Genomic DNA, 16,318 nt, shown 5'->3' with positions numbered 1-16,318 from the left:
AACCAACTTCGATGGACTGAACACTGTGTCCGGATGCCCGACAACCATCTCCCCCACCAGGTCCTGTTTTCTCAACTCTCAAATGGCCAGCGCTCCTGGGGGAGAACAAAGAAAATGCTTCAAAGACACTCTGAAGCTCTCTTTGAAGCATGACAGCATTGGCATTGATGACTGGGAGGAGCATGTAACCAATCGTTCAAAACGGCAACTTGTCCATCAAGCTGTATCATGCCTTAATGATGAGGCACAGCGGTGGCAGAGAAGGAAGGAAAAGAAAGCAAATCCTGCACTCCAGATCCCACTACCTAGTGGGACACCCTGCCCTATGTGCCCAAAGATCTGTGGGTCGAGAACCGACCTGTTCAGTTACCTGAAGATGCATAGCAGAAACTCGCGATTTTGAGTAGACATCATCCACGAATCGAGGGACAACTGCCAACAACAGGATAAATATTTTCAGGAGACAGTAACAAGAAACAAAGTTTAACCATGAAACAAAGAAATGCCTAAAACAAAATGCAATGCTTCTTCTACCGTGTGAGCAAGTGGATTGAATAGTATTAGAATCAACTCTTCCCTCCCCCCACCCCACCCCTTCCCAACTAGCCCTTTGGAAAATTAATCCCATTAACTAGGGAAGCATATTTATTTAAATTGTAATAATTGTTACTCAAATTACACAAAAATGCAGGCTCTGTAATCAATGAAAAATTTGCAGAAAAAACTGAAACAATATCCATTTATTTACACTGACATACTGGTGGATGGTTTAAAGAGAAAATAAACTGGAAAGATCAGTTCTACCAAATTTTACACTGACAGACTGACCATGGTTGCCAGACAACGAAAATCAGCTCAGTTCCTAATTCTAGACTGCAAGCTTCAAAAAGAATGAGCATTTTAACAACAATTACAACAGACCTGTGCTAAAGTTAATGCCATGCAGACGTGCTGTAGATCATCTCACAAATACCTACTGTGGAAATTAGCTAACAGGATGGGCACTTGAGGGAAATAAACTTATATGGCTCAGGGATAGAGCAGGAGTATGGGACTGATTGGATTGCTCTACAGAGAGCGGCATGGACTCGATGGGCCGAATGACCACCTTTTGTGCCCTAATGATTCTCTGGCATTAGTCATTTTTACAAACCATTTTGAGGATCCAATAGTAAAATACTAATTTTATTTCTAAGTTATGGGAAGCTCCTTGCCAATGTTCATTAAAATAGTCAGTACTAGAAATCCCAAACTCAATATGTTACATCAAAATCTAGCACTAAAAAGGTACCTTGCTAAAGTTATACCACCGGATGTATTGTCACAATTTAATGGTATGCCTTAATAGAATACTTTAAACTTTTTTCAATGCCACTATGTTACAGAAACACTATATTAAGATAAATGATACAAAAGGATATACAAAGAATGGAAACACAAAATCGTTACAAAATCAGCTCAAAATACCTTATATCAGGATCAACCCTGCTGTCCATTATTAATGCATCTCTACCATAACACAGCTCCCATTTCATTCATTTTCTGAATATCAAAAACACCAGCCCAACAGTATCTTCAATGTACTCCACTCAATATGGCAGGATTTTAATTTTTTTAAATAATCAAAGTATCGCACATGATTATTTTAAATGTAATGACCACAGATAGTTGTCCAGAAAGACATTTTGGATTCCTCAAATGCCATTTTAATATCTAAATGCTCTGACATTTGGAACCCACAATATACAAAAAAATCCAAATCTTATTCTAAAGGAATATGCACTTGACAGTCTCCGATGTTGGAAAATTCCTCACAAAACTTGAAATGAGAAAAATGGCTGGCAGCACTTGCAGAAATTTTTCACACTTCAAAAAGATCTTTTAATTAAAACTCTGCACTTACTCCTCACCCCTCTTTCACACAAGTACCAAAGATCGCTTCGGGTAGATTTATTAAAATATTGTGATTGATACCCATTCGTTTCCCACCCCCACAAAAAAGAGGAACACAAAATCCAGGAAATGGCTATTTTAAAATACCATTCCATTAATCCATAACTAATCTAAAATGGAACACAGCAGTTTTCTCCCCACCCTCCTACTGTGCTAATCCCAAGGGCTGTTTTTAATCCCTGGCCCTGTAGGGCAATATTACACTCAATTAAGGCAGCCATGTTCTTCTGCAGTTTTAAAACACAGAACTGCTGACTGTAATGAAACATACACATGTAACATTATACCTTTTCTATACTTGTCAAATAATTACACAGTACATAATTTGCTTAAAAACTTACAAGGCAGAAATATACATGTTAAAAAGTGTTTTTTCTGCTACAGTATGAAAAATTGAAAACCCGTATACAATTATTTGTTTGGAAGGAATTTGATTAAAACATATTGTATTTGATTTCCAGAGGTCCCTAAAGTTACATAACATTTACCTTTATGAATTAGTAATATAAATAATTTTACTCAAATACTTTAGTCCTAAGGATAAGAATGATAAATTGCATGCCTGGTTGCATTCCAAACACATTCAATTTTACTATGTTCTCCTATGACTGAATGACCAAGCCATTGTCTGGAGGACTTTGCAATAGAAAAACCTACGTATTGTTGTTAAATAGGAACTTGTGATAGGGTCAGACAGGAAAATCCTTCTCAGACATTGTAATGATAAACAAAAAACAGGTCTAGTACATGGCAGTTATAGCTAACAGGAGTTACAGTTCAAATTATCCAAACTCTCAGAACCCACTCACAAAAATACATACAGTATGCCATATTTTATAAGCACAATTAGTGTCACCACACTAAAACAGGACTAAACAGATCTTCCGGTACAGTAATATTCAGCACCACATATTTATACAGTTAAATGCTTGGTATTTTTACAACTTTTACTCAATTATTACTGTATGTACTATTAAACTAAAAAGGTGCCAACGATTTAGGTTCCACATGTTCCCTGATTCAAGTTTTCCAGACCGTGCAGGTCTTTTTGTTTACATGACATGTAAATTAAGGAAAAAGTGCACTCTCTGACCATATTATTAATTTTTATTTTTAAAAAAATACACATCTTAGTGGAATGGTCAGCTGAAATACTTGTTCATTTTTGTAACTAGCCAGCAGTATCAATCTAAAACAGGTCTAATTAGTTAAGGTCATCACGGTACTGTAATGCAGACTATCAGCAGCTACCACCTAGTTGCTGGAAAGAATTACTTTAAGCCAAGATAGTCAATCGCTCCAGAATAGATGGTTTGTACAGAAAAACACCTTGGACCACAAGTTATCAGGCAGTGGCCAGCACATAACATCCTGAAGGCCCTGCAGAAAAAGGAGATGGTGGATCCTGTCGGATGGTTGCCCGAGCAAACTGTCAAACTCACCTGGCAGAATGCCTCATCGGCAAAACTTTCAAACAAGCAACAACACATAGCTTAGCTGGTGGCGAGAAGGGCCCTCCCTGTCAGATCCTTCCTGCAGGCAGAGTCTCACCGCCTCTGCACACTGCCCTCTTGGCAGCTGCAGTGGCGAAGAGACAGTTGTCCACCTCCTTCGGGAATGTGCCTTTGCAAAGCAGGTCTGCAAAGAGATGCAGTGTTTTCGTCAAGGTTCAACCCAAGCAGCTATGTAATGCAGGACTCTGTTCTCCACAGGCTGTTCTCAGGGACGCACACCGAGATAGACGTCAACTGCTGCTGGAGGGCCATCAACTTGGTCAAAGGCACATTTTGCTGTGCCGGAAACTTGCTGGTCTTCCAGTGCAAAGAGTTGTCGACAACCAAGAGTTGCAGACTGGTACATTCCGAGGTCCAAGACTATGTGCTGAGGGACGCGCTAAAGCTTGGGGTAGCCACCGCAAAGACTCATGGAGAAAGGCCACTGTGTAAGGCCCTCCCACCATAGTATACCAAGGGAATGGAACCTATATAAAACGCCTCGGGCCGTATGCATCTGAGAATGTTCGATGTAAATGTAAATGTACATTTGTAAATATAACCTGTAAAGGCAAGTGTAGTGAGGCATTTTATGTACTGTAGTGAAAGAAACTGATATGTATGGCACTTTATGTAATGTCAAATTTTAACTGTTACGTAATGTATTTTTACAAATGTTATGAATAAAGTATATTTTTTGGGAACAATAAGGTTAAGTATTAGAAACATGTGGTTACCCAAGTCAAAGTAACGTGTTTGACTGAACACAAAAAAAATGCACCACCACACTAGCCAAAGGGAAATGCAAGTCAAATTAATAAATTAACACTTTGCCCAAGTTTGAAGTCAAAGCGCAGTCAAGAACCATCAAGATTCAGCGTTCCTTCGCAGCAAGCATATTACTTAATGAGAACCCAACATTAAAATGCCATCTTGCAGAAATTACATAAATTCGCCTTGGAACTGCTAAAAGATGGTTTGTGTAGGTTTCATTTTTAAATTGCTTCAGGAAGAGGGAAAAAAAGCTCAGCTATGCCCATTTAAGGGAAATCACTTTAAAACATCCATTTTGCCTAGTCGAAGCAGTTCAAAGAATAAAAATGCTACATTCTTCATTTACCAAACTTATTTAAATTTATTGCAACTGATTATGAAATGTATACACAGCTACCATCACAGCAACTCAAACTACCAATTCAGAATATGTCACTTTGTTCTTCGAGCTATGCTAACAGCATTTGTATTTACTCTTTCAAATTCCACTAAGGCGTAAACCACATACACACAGAAAACCTCCTAGGAATGCACCATATTAAAACATTTATCTGACAAAGTTTCACATAGTTAATTGAAAATGTAAAATGACAATGCAATTTTATAGAACCCAATAAAAATCTATGGGTAGTCATGTCTTCAATTGTAATTTACTTAAACGTCTGGAAAATTGTGACAAAACAGCAATAGGCTGGAAAGGACAAGGAATTAATACATGTCTCATGATTTTATGTTACCTTCAGTACATGCAGGTCATAAGAAATTTAACAGTTTCGTAACTTTTCTCAGTTGTAGGGGTCTAGGACAAGAGGACATAACCGTAAAATAAGAGCCAACTCATTTCGGAAGAGAAGTTGCAAGCAATTCTTCACGTAAACAGAGGTATGGGACCTTCTCCCACAAAAAAGCAGTAGAACCTAGCTCAATTAATAATTTTAAAATCTAAGACCAATAGATTTTTGCTAGCCAAGAATATTAAGGGATATGGAGACAAGGTACGTAAATGGAGTTAGAATGCAGATCACCACAATCTCACTGAACGGCAAAAAGGATGGAAGGGCTGAATGGTCTACGCCTGTTCCTGTGTTCTACAATCACAGTGCCTGATTTACTGCAATTACCTCAACACCAACTGCATCAGCAGCAATTCAGAGTCAAATTAGATTTTTTAAAAATAAGCAGTTTCAGACTGAACAAAAAAGGCAGTATCACACAAGCCAAAGTGAAAACCCAGTCAAATTAATAAATGAACGCAAGAGTATTTTTAATTGATGTCATTGGGGAATGTACACCTGAAAATCCCCCACAAACAATATATGGGAGTTTTTTTTCTTACACGTTCTGTATCTAGTCAGCAATTCCTACATAGAGCATGCAGGATTCTCAGATCATATGCAACATTTGCAAAATACAGCCAGTAAAAGACTGCTTGCTAGGCAGTGCATCTCAAAACAAAAATGTCACAATAGCATAACAAAATATGGAAGCATTTTATCTGGACATCTAAAAAACAGTTTAAAGAATCTACTTTATGAGCAATTTAATATTTTAAAACCAGGATTTTAAAAAACCAAGTACCACACAGAATAGATTTAATTCAAAGCCTTATTCGCAAAGTTATTTCACATTTAGATAATTAGTAAACTTGGAACTATCCACAACAGCAGAACTAATTTAAAACATCAATTTCTATTTTACAAGTTTTAATTTCAAATCGCTACTTCTGTAGCTAACTATCCCACATAAATTGACAGTAGATCCATTTCTGATAATGTGCAGATCACTGAGATGACACCAACAGTAATTTGGAATAATAGTTTAAGCCCATATACTTCAGTCATCAGAATGCACCTGATTTTGGGAAGATTGGTGCATTGTTCAATTTTGGTTTTGACCCCAAATACTTCCAAAATTTGACAGAGCAGGCACCATTAGCTACAGCTTTATAGCAATCCAACATCATTAAAGAGCTGTTTCAGCACATGCTCCTGGATTATTTCTTTCAACCAAAAAAAGCACATACTCAATCTTGCCAAGGACACAGTACAAAAATAGCTAATGAATGAATTCAATCAAATACTGCAGAATCATAGTTTTACTTCAAAAATGACTATTCTCCTGATGTCTACACAGCCAGGCCAACACCGGGAATTGGTACTTGCTTGACTGAATCACTAGATGAAAGTTACTATTATGGTCTTGCTCCCAAGTGCCACAGCACATCTGACTGAAAATAACTTCCTCATTTACACTGAACTTTCTCTGCTGAAAATCTCTCCCAACCTTATTTTCCTCCTCAGCCATTGTCTAAAGACTGAAATACCCCTGGTTTAACCACCATTTTGAAAATTCTTTCACTGTAGTTTTTTTGCTGTGAATCTTGTTATCGATAGAACAATTACATCACATTTCATGTCCAATTTTAGAGGGAAAAACTTTTTCATACAGAAATCCTGTTTCATCCAAAGCATAATTTTAAAAATCTACTCCAAAACTTTACCACTATACCTGCATACATTTATAAAGGTTAACAACGTTGGCAAGATTTTGTAAGCAACATGTTTTAAAAATATTTTCCAAATCTAGTTTGGTAAGTAAAAATCTGCTGACAAACATGGCTGTTGTCCAGGTCACAGACAATGAAGCAGTCATCCAACTGACTAAAATACATCCTTTCCAGACATTAATACAGGACACCAAGTCCAAGTTTATTGAACAGTTTGGGGAATCCTGAATTTGCGTTCTGATCTACTACTCCTCACAGCTGTTGCAAAATTATTCCACTTCCCTAAGTTAGGAACTGAAAACTCCAAAACATTTCTAACATAAAAATAATTCCTACCCACAACAACTTTAAATATATGAAAGTTGTTGCAGCATAGTCAATGTTGCCAATAAAATGAATAGCTTGTGTATGCATTTCACAGACCTAGAACTCAGATCGAGTTAAAGGATGGAGGTGAGTGGAGCAAGTGTAGACAATTAATATTTCTTAGTGGAAGTAAATGAATGAAGCTAATTATTTTAAAAATAGACAAGAACTAAACATTTTATAGGCAAACTCTTTGGGGGGGAAAGCAGTAGACGGAGGCGATTTTTTTGACAAGGAGGATTGCAGCTTGAATTTACAACAGCTCAAGCCCCACAGCAAATTAAAATATAAATTCAGGCGGCACAAAATGTACTAACAAGTACATCCAAAATCACACTGAATAACTTAGTAGCAATGCAGTGTGCCCAAAGATAAATGGACATGATCAAGAATGGAAATGAAAAAAAGCATTCTTGCAGTCAAAAAAGGTACTAAAATACCACAGAATCACACACTGACATTGTTCACATAACCAAAGTAGAACAAAAACTGTATTCCTTCATAGCTTTACTCGGGCAACATCAGTTTCAAAATACATTTTTTAAACTTTGAACCTTCATGGTGATGTCACTGGAAGTTGGCACTTTTTTAATGCACAGATTTCAGAGCATTTCTTGCCCACAACTGTGATGCTTAGAGATCACATTAAGCAGAATTGGGGTCAGGGTGAGCAGGCAGGTAAGGGGGGGGTGAAGTGTCTTCAAACACAATTTTTTAAAAAAGTGGAAGATAAACACTTGACATTTACCAGTCCAACATTTGCACCTTTCCTAGAATTTTATCCATGGCCAATTCAATATCAACTTAGGCTATTTCAAAAAGGGGGAACCACATACTTAAAACACCAGAGATTAAGAAATAAAGCAAAATAAGTCGGACTGAAGGAAGGTTCAAAGGTTAAAAATAGCTTTGGCTGAAAAAACTAGCTGTTTTGGAAACAGTGCAGAATATTTCTTTTTTTTAAATACAAGGACAGCAACAACGTGACAATAAAGCTTACCTTATCTGCGCACTGAGAGCTTCCAGTGATCAGGCAATGGATAAACTGGCACTGCCTGGACTGTCAGTAGCAAGTGGTAGCAATTCAACACTCATATATACATATATATTATATATATGAAAAACTGAGATATCTAAAGCCACCAGTGGTGCAGCGGTGGGTAGGGCTGTCTTGTCTCCTCTTTTCTTACCTCCAAAGCCTCCAGGGTGGTGAAGCTGGCGATCGCAAACCCGTCGATGATGTCCTCTTCCTGGGAACTGGATGCCCTTCTCTTGCGTCGGGGGGGCCGGTAAGAGCGGGATGAAGCCGGGATCGCCGCCGTTTTGCCGGGACTCGGGTTCCCGTCCCTCTCGGAACCCGATGAAGGGCTGTGGGGCCGGGCATTGCGGCTCGCAGCCTCCCGTCTCCTCACCCTGTCCCTCTGAGACCGGGATCGCCTGCTCTGCTTCAGCCCACTACACCGTGGGCCCTCCATATTCCTCTCTTCCCCCCCCCCCCCCCAAAAAAAAAAATTAGAGGTAAAAAAATTTACCTCAAGAAAAAAAAGAGGAGGGGGAAAAGAAATTAAAAGAAAGGATCACTCCCCCCCCCCCAACCACCTTTTCTTTTCTCCTCACAACAGAAAACAATGCAGGCCCGCAGCCAGCATGGAGGCAACTGCCTCGGTGAAAACTTTGCTTACTGCAATGGAAATCCTCGAGTCAGCGGCTCCGGGACGCTGTTTTTTTATCATTCAGGACTTGCCAGCTTTCAGGCTTTCCAGCCCCAAAGAACCTGCGCACTCCAGCCCACCGCCGCCGCGCAGGCGCGCCCCGCGTTTGTTCTCGCTCTGCCTCCTGCGCCTGCGCGCTAACACACCCACCCCGCCCCCTCGCCAACCACATCAACCGCCCGCACTCGAGGGATGGGGGGTTGATGGGGGTGAGAGGGAGGGAGGTTGATGGGGGTGAGAGGGAGGGAGGTTGATGGGGGTGAGAGGGAGGGAGGGTGATGGGGGTGAGAGGGAGGGGGGTTGATGGGGGTGAGAGGGAGGGGGGTTGATGGGGGTGAGAGGGAGGGGGGTTGATGGGGGTGAGAGGGAGGGAGGTTGATGGGGGTGAGAGGGAGGGAGGTTGATGGGGGTGAGAGGGAGGGAGGTTGATGGGGTGAGAGGGAGGGTGATGGGGGTGAGAGGGAGGGAGGTTGATGGGGGTGAGAGGGAGGGTGATGGGGGTGAGAGGGAGGGAGGGAGATGGGGGTGAGAGGGAGGGAGGGAGATGGGGGTGAGAGGGAGGGGGTGAGAGGGAGGGAGGGAGATGGGGGTGAGAGGGAGGGAGGGAGATGGGGGTGAGAGGGAGGGAGGGAGATGGGGGTGAGAGGGAGGGAGGGAGATGGGGGTGAGAGGGAGGGAGGGAGATGGGGTGAGGGAGGGAGGGAGATGGGAGTGAGTGAGGGAGGGAGGGAGATGGGAGTGAGGGAGGGAGGGAGATGGGGGTGAGAGGGAGGGAGGTTGATGGGGTGAGAGGGAGGGAGGTTGATGGGGTGAGAGGGAGGGTGATGGGGGTGAGAGGGAGGGAGGGAGATGGGGGTGAGAGGGAGGGAGGGAGATGGGGGTGAGAGGGAGGGAGGGAGATGGGGGTGAGAGGGAGGGGGTGAGAGGGAGGGAGGGAGATGGGGGTGAGAGGGAGGGAGGGAGATGGGGGTGAGAGGGAGGGAGGGAGATGGGGGTGAGAGGGAGGGAGGGAGATGGGGGTGAGAGGGAGGGAGGGAGATGGGGGTGAGGGAGGGAGGGAGATGGGAGTGAGTGAGGGAGGGAGGGAGATGGGAGTGAGGGAGGGAGATGGGGGTGAGAGGGGGTGAGAGGGAAGGAGATGGGGGAGAGAGGAGGTGAGAGGGAGGGAGATGGGGGTGAGAGGGAGGGAGATGAGGGTGAGGGAGGGAGGGAGATGGGGGTGAGAGGGAGGGAGGGAGGGAGAGAGATGGGGGTGAGAGGGAGAGAGATGGGGGTGAGAGGGAGAGAGATGGGGGTGAGGAGAGAGATGGGGTGAGAGGGAGAGAGATGGGGGTGAGAGGGAGAGAGATGGGGGTGAGAGGGAGGGAGATGGGGGTAAGAGGGAGGGAGATGGGGGTGAGAGGGAGGGAGATGGGGGTGAGAGGGAGGGAGGGAGATGGGAGTGAGAGGGAGGGAGATGGAGGGAGGGAGGGAGATGGGGGTGAGAGGAAGGGAGATGGGGGTGAGAGGGAGGGAGGGAGGGAGGGAGTGAGAGGGAGGGAGGGAGGGAGATGGGGTGAGAGGGAGGGAGATGGGGTGAGAGGGGGGAGGGAGGGAGGGAGATGGGGAGGGAGGGAGGGAGATGGGGGAGGGAGGGAGGGAGGATGGGGGTGAGAGGGAGGGAGGGAGATGGGGTGAGAGGGAGGGAGGGAGATGGGGGTGAGAGGGAGGGAGGGAGGAGATGGGGGTGAGAGGGAGGAGGGAGGGAGATGGGGGTGAGAGGGAGGGAGGGAGATGGGGGTGAGAGGGAGGGAGGGAGATGGGGGTGAGAGGGAAGGAGGGAGATGGGGGTGAGAGGGAGGGAAGGAGGGAGATGGGAGTGAGAGGAGGGAAGGAGGGAGATGGGGGTGAGAGGGAGGGAAGGAGGGAGATGGGGGTGAGAGGGAGGAGGGAGATGGGGGTGAGAGGGAGGGAGGGAGATGGGGGTGAGAGGGAGGGAGGGAGATGGGGGTGAGAGGGAGGAGATGGGGGTGAGAGGGAGGGAGATGGGGGTGAGAGGGAGGGAGGGAGATGGGGGTGAGAGGGAGGGAGGGAGATGGGGGTGAGAGGGAGGGAGGGAGATGGGGGTGAGAGGGAGGGAGGGAGATGGGGGTGAGAGGGAGGGAGGGAGATGGGGGTGAGAGGAGGGAGGGAGATGGGGGTGAGAGGGAGGAGGGAGATGGGGGTGAGAGGGAGGGAGATGGGGGTGAGAGGGAGGGAGGAGATGGGAGGGAGATGGGGTGAGAGGGAGGGAGATGGGGGTGAGAGGGAGGGAGGGAGATGGGGGTGAGAGGGAGGGAGGGAGATGGGGGTGAGAGGGAGGGAGGGAGATGGGGGTGAGAGGGAGGGAGGGAGATGGGGGTGAGAGGGAGGGAGGGAGATGGGAGGGAGATGGGGGTGAGAGGGAGGGAGGGAGATGGGGGTGAGAGGGAGGGAGGGAGATGGGGGTGAGAGGGAGGGAGGGAGATGGGGGTGAGAGGGTGGGAGGGAGATGGGGGTGAGAGGGTGGGAGGGAGATGGGGGTGAGAGGGAGGGAGGAGATGGGGGTGAGAGGGAGGGAGGGAGATGGGGGTGAGAGGGAGGGAGATGGGGGTGAGAGGGAGGGAGATAGAGGGAGGAGGGAGGGAGGAGGGAGATAGAGGGAGGGAGGGAGGGAGATGGGGGTGAGAGGGAGGGAGATGGGGGTGCGAGGGAGGGAGGGAGATGGGGGTGAGAGGGAGGAGATGGGGGTGAGAGGGAGGGAGATGGGGGTGAGAGGGAGGGAGATGGGGTGAGAGGGAGGGAGGATGGGGGTGAGAGGGAGGGAGGATGGGGGTGAGAGGGAGGGAGATGGGGGTGCGAGGGAGGGAGGGAGATGGGGGTGCGAGGGAGGGAGGGAGATGGGGGTGCGAGGGAGGGAGGGAGATGGGGTGCGAGGGAGGGAGGAGATGGGGTGCGAGGAGGAGGAGATGGGGGTGCGAGGGAGGGAGGGAGATGGGGGTGAGAGGGAGGGAGGGAGATGGGGGTGAGAGGGAGGGAGGGAGATGGGGGTGAGAGGGAGGGAGGGAGATGGGGGTGAGAGGGAGGGAGGGAGATGGGGGTGAGAGGGAGGGAGGGAGATGGGGGTGAGAGGGAGGGAGATGGGGGTGAGGGAGGGAGATGGGGGTGAGGGAGGGAGATGGGGGGTGAGGGAGGGAGAGGAGGGAGAGGGAGGGTGAGGGAGGGAGAGGGAGGGTGAGGGAGGGAGAGGGAGGGTGAGAGGGAGGGAGATGGGGGTGAGAGGGAGGGAGGGAGATGGGGTGAGAGGGAGGGAGGAGATGGGGGTGAGAGGGAGGGAGGGAGATGGGGGTGAGAGGGAGGGAGGGAGATGGGAGGGAGATGGGGTGAGAGGGAGGGAGGGAGATGGGGGTGAGAGGAGGGAGGGAGATGGGGTGAGAGGGAGGGAGATGGGGTGAGAGGGAGGGAGGGAGATGGGGGTGAGAGGGAGGGAGGAGATGGGGGTGAGAGGGAGGGAGGGAGATGGGGGTGAGAGGGAGGGAGATAGAGGGAGGGAGGGAGGGAGATGGGGGTGAGAGGGAGGGAGGATCGGGGTGAGAGGGAGGGAGGGAGATGGGGTGAGAGGGAGGGAGGGAGATGGGGGTGAGAGGGAGGGAGGGAGATGGGGGTGAGAGGGAGGGAGGGAGATGGGGGTGCGAGGGAGGGAGGGAGATGGGGGTGAGAGGGAGGGAGGGAGATGGGGGTGAGAGGGAGGGAGATGGGGGTGCGAGGGAGGGAGGGAGATGGGGGTGCGAGGGAGGGAGGGAGATGGGGGTGCGAGGGAGGAGGGAGATGGGGGTGCGAGGAGGGAGGGAGATGGGGGTGAGAGGGAGGGAGGGAGATGGGGGTGAGAGGGAGGGAGGGAGATGGGGGTGAGAGGGAGGGAGGAGATGGGGGTGAGAGGGAGGGAGGGAGATGGGGGTGAGAGGGAGGGAGATGGGGGTGAGGGAGGGAGATGGGGGTGAGGGAGGGAGAGGAGGGTGAGGGAGGGAGATGGGGGTGAGAGGGAGGGGAGGGAGATGGGGGTGAGAGGGAGGGAGAGATGGGGGTGAGAGGGAGGGGGAGATGGGGGTGAGAGGGAGGGGGAGATGGGGGTGAGAGGGAGGGGGAGATGGGGGTGAGAGGGAGGGGGAGATGGGGGTGAGGGGGAGATGGGGGTGAGAGGGAGGGGGAGATGGGGGGGAGGGGAGATGGGGGGGAGAGGGAGGGGGAGAAGGGGGGGAGAGGGAGGGGGAGATGGGGGTGAGAGGGGGAGATGGGGGGGAGGGGGAGAAGGGGGGAGAGGGAGGGGGAGATGGGGGGGAGGGGGAGAGGGAGGGGGAGATGGGGGTGAGAGGGGGAGATGGGGGGGAGGGGGAGATGGGGGTGAGAGGGGGAGATGGGGGGAGAGGGAGGGGGGGAGAGGGAGGGGGAGAAGGGGGGGAGAGGGAGGGGGAGATGGGGGTGAGAGGGGGAGATGGGGGGGAGAGGGAGGGGGAGATAGGGGGGGAGAGGGAGTGGGAGATAGGGGGGGAGAGGGAGGGGGAGAAGGGGGAGAGGGAGGGGGAGAAGGGGGGGAGGGAGGGGAGAGGGAGGGGGAGAAGGGGGGAGAGGGAGGGGGAGAAGGGGGGGAGAGGGAGGGGGAGATGGGGGGGAGAGGGAGAGGGAGGGGGAGATGGGGGGGAGAGGGAGGGGGAGATGGGGGGGAGAGGGAGGGGAGATGGGGGTGAGAGGGAGGGGGAGATGGGGGTGAGAGGGAGGAGGGGATGGGGGTGAGAGGGAGGGGGAGATGGGGGAGATGGGGGTGAGAGGGAGGGGGAGATGGGGGAGATGGGGGTGAGAGGGAGGGGAGATGGGGGTGAGAGGGAGGGGGAGATGGGGGAGATGGGGGTGAGAGGGAGGGGGAGATGGGGGTGAGAGGGAGGGGGAGATGGGGGTGAGAGGGAGGGGGAGATGGGGGTGAGAGGGAGGGGGAGATGGGGGTGAGAGGGAGGGGATGGGGGAGGGGAGATAGGGGGAGGGGGGAGGGGGAGGGAGATGAGGGGAGGGAGAGGGAGATGGGGGGGAGGGAGATGGGGGTGAGAGGGAGATGGGGGAGGGGGAGGGAGATGGGGGAGGGGGAGGGAGATGGGGGGAGGGGAGGGAGATGGGGGGAGGGGAGGGAGATGGGGGGGAGGGGGAGGGAGATGAGGGAGAGGGAGATGAGGGGAGGGAGATGGGGGGGAGGGAGATGGGGGGGGAGGGAGATGGGGGTGGGAGGGAGATGGGTGGGAGGGAGATGGGGGGGAGGGAGATGGGGGTGAGAGGGAGATGGGGGAGGGGGAGGGAGATGGGGGTGAGGGGGAGGGAGATGGGGGTGAGAGGGAGGGGGAGGGGGAGGGAGATGGGGGTGAGAGGGAGGGGGAGGGAGATGGGGTGAGAGGGAGGGAGATGGGGTGAGGGGGAGGGGGGAGGGAGATGGGGGGGAGGGAGATGGGGGTGAGGGGGAGGGGGAGAGAGATGGGGGGAGGGAGATGGGGGTGAGGGGGAGGGGGAGGGAGATGGGGGTGAGAGGGAGGGGGAGGGGGAGGGGGAGGGGGGTGAGAGGGATGGGGAGGGTGAGAGGGAGGGGGAGGGGAGGGAGATGGGGGTGAGGGGAGAGGGGGAGGGAGATGGGGGTGAGGGAGGGGGAGGGAGATGGGGGTGAGGGAGGGGGAGGGAGATGGGGGTGAGTGGGAGGGGGAGGAGGAGGGGGGGTGAGAGGGAGGGAGGGGGGGGGTGAGAGGGAGGGAGGGGGGGGTGAGTGGGAGGGGGGGTGAGTGGGAGGAGGAGGGAGGGGGGTGAGAGGAGGGGGGGTGAGAGGGAGGGGGTGAGAGAGAGGGAGGGAGGGGGGGGTGAGAGAGAGGGAGGGAGGGGGGGGTGAGAGGGAGGGAGAGGGGGGTGAGAGAGAGGGAGGGGGGGTGAGAGAGAGGGAGGAGGGGGGGTGAGAGAGAGGGAGGGAGGGGGGGGGTGAGAGAGAGGGAGGGAGGGGGGGGGTGAGAGAGAGGGAGGGAGGGGGGGGTGAGAGAGAGGGAGGGAGGGGGGGGTGAGAGAGAGGGAGGGAGGGGGGGTGAGAGAGAGGGAGGGAGGGGGGTGAGAGAGAGGGGAGGGAGGGGGGGTGAGAGAGAGGGGAGGGAGGGGGGGTGAGAGAGAGGGAGGGAGGGGGGGTGAGAGAGAGGGGAGGGAGGGGGGGTGAGAGAGAGGGAGGAGGGGGGGTGAGAGAGGGAGGGAGGGGGGTGGTGGGAGGGAGGGAGGGGGGTGGTGAGAGGGGGGGTGAGTGAGGAGAGGAGGGGGGGGTGAGTGAGAGGGAGGAGGGGGGTGAGTGAGAGGGAGGGAGGGAGGGGGTGAGTGAGAGGGGGGGGTGAGTGAGAGGGAGGGAGGGGGGGTGAGTGAGAGGGGGGGGTGAGTGAGGGGGGGTGGGTGAGGGAGAGGAGGGGGGGTGAGTGAGAGAGGGGGGGGTGAGTGAGAGGGAGGGGGGTGAGTGAGAGGGAGGGAGGGGTGAGTGAGAGGGAGGGAGGGGTGAGTGAGAGGGAGGGAGGGGGGTGAGAGGGAGGGAGGGGGGTGAGAGGGAGGGGGGGGGGGTGAGAGGGAGGGAGGAGGGGGGGGTGAGAGGGAGGGAGGGAGGGGGTGGTGAGAGGGAGGGAGGGGGGGTGAGGGGGGGTGTGAGTGGGTGAGGGGGGTGAGAGGGAGGGGGGGTGTGGAGAGGGAGGGAGGGGGGGTGAGAGGGAGGGAGGGGGGGTGAGGGAGGGAGGGGTAGTGTGAGGGAGGGAGGGGAGGGGGGGTGAGAGGGAGGGGGAGGGGGAGGGGGGGTGAGGAGGAGGGGGGTGAGAGGGGGGAGGGGGGCGGTGAGGGGGAGGGGGGGATGAGAGGGAGGGATGAGGGGAGGGGGGATGAGGGGGAGGGGGGGGATGAGGGGAGGGGGGGGATGAGAGGAGGGGGGGGGATGAGAGGGAGGGGGGGGTTGAGAGGGAGGGGGGGGGTGAGAGGGAGGGGGGGGGGATGAGGGGAGGGGGGGGGAGAGAGGGAGGGAGGGGGAGGGGGGGGGATGAGAGGGTGGGGAGGGGGAGGGGGGGGAGGGAGGGAGGAGGGGAGGGGGGGGGGTGGGAGGGGGAGGGGGAGGGGGGGTGGGGGGAGGAGGGTGGGGAGGGGGGGTAGGAGGGGGAGGGGGGGATGTGTGGGAGGGGTGGGGGAGGGGGGGTGGGAGGGGGGGGAGGGGGGGTGGAGAGGGAGGGGGAGGGGGGTGAGTGGGAGGGGGAGGGGGGTGAGGGGGGTGGGGGGGGAGGGGGGGGATGAGGGGAGGGGTGGGGGGGGTGAGGGTGGGGGTGGGGGGGATGAGGGGGTGGGGGGGAGGGGGGGAGGGGGAGGGGGGAGGGGGGGAGGTGGGGTGAGGGAGGGAGGAGAGGGAGGGGGAGGGGGGGATGGTGAGGGTGGGGGAGGGTGGGATGAGGGGCGAGGGGGGATGTGGGGGAGGGGTGGATGGAAGT

The 16,318-nt window shown here is 52.8% G+C and overlaps 1 protein-coding gene across 14 annotated transcripts in view; it reads right to left on the bottom strand.

Moving 5' to 3' along the window:
• Positions 1-8,860, bottom strand: part of fbrsl1 (fibrosin-like 1) — a 1,047,407-nt gene extending 1,038,547 nt beyond the window's left edge. For 13 of the 14 annotated variants that reach the window (XM_068054624.1, XM_068054627.1, XM_068054628.1 and 10 more), the window contains exon 1: positions 8,283-8,581. In XM_068054624.1, coding sequence (XP_067910725.1) covers positions 8,283-8,567 — 285 coding nt within the window. In that variant the 5' untranslated portion in view covers positions 8,568-8,581. Of the gene's footprint in view, positions 1-8,282; positions 8,582-8,774 lie in introns of those variants that run through there. The other variant, XM_068054637.1, reaches the window with a different exon arrangement.
• Between the last annotated feature and the right edge of the window lie 7,458 nt (positions 8,861-16,318).

The sequence above is a fragment of the Heterodontus francisci genome, chromosome 23 (genome assembly GCF_036365525.1).
Source record: "Heterodontus francisci isolate sHetFra1 chromosome 23, sHetFra1.hap1, whole genome shotgun sequence".
Classification (NCBI taxonomy): Eukaryota; Metazoa; Chordata; class Chondrichthyes; order Heterodontiformes; family Heterodontidae; genus Heterodontus; species Heterodontus francisci.
Note: the sequence above shows the minus strand (reverse complement) of the source record. Positions and strands in the feature narration are given on the sequence as shown.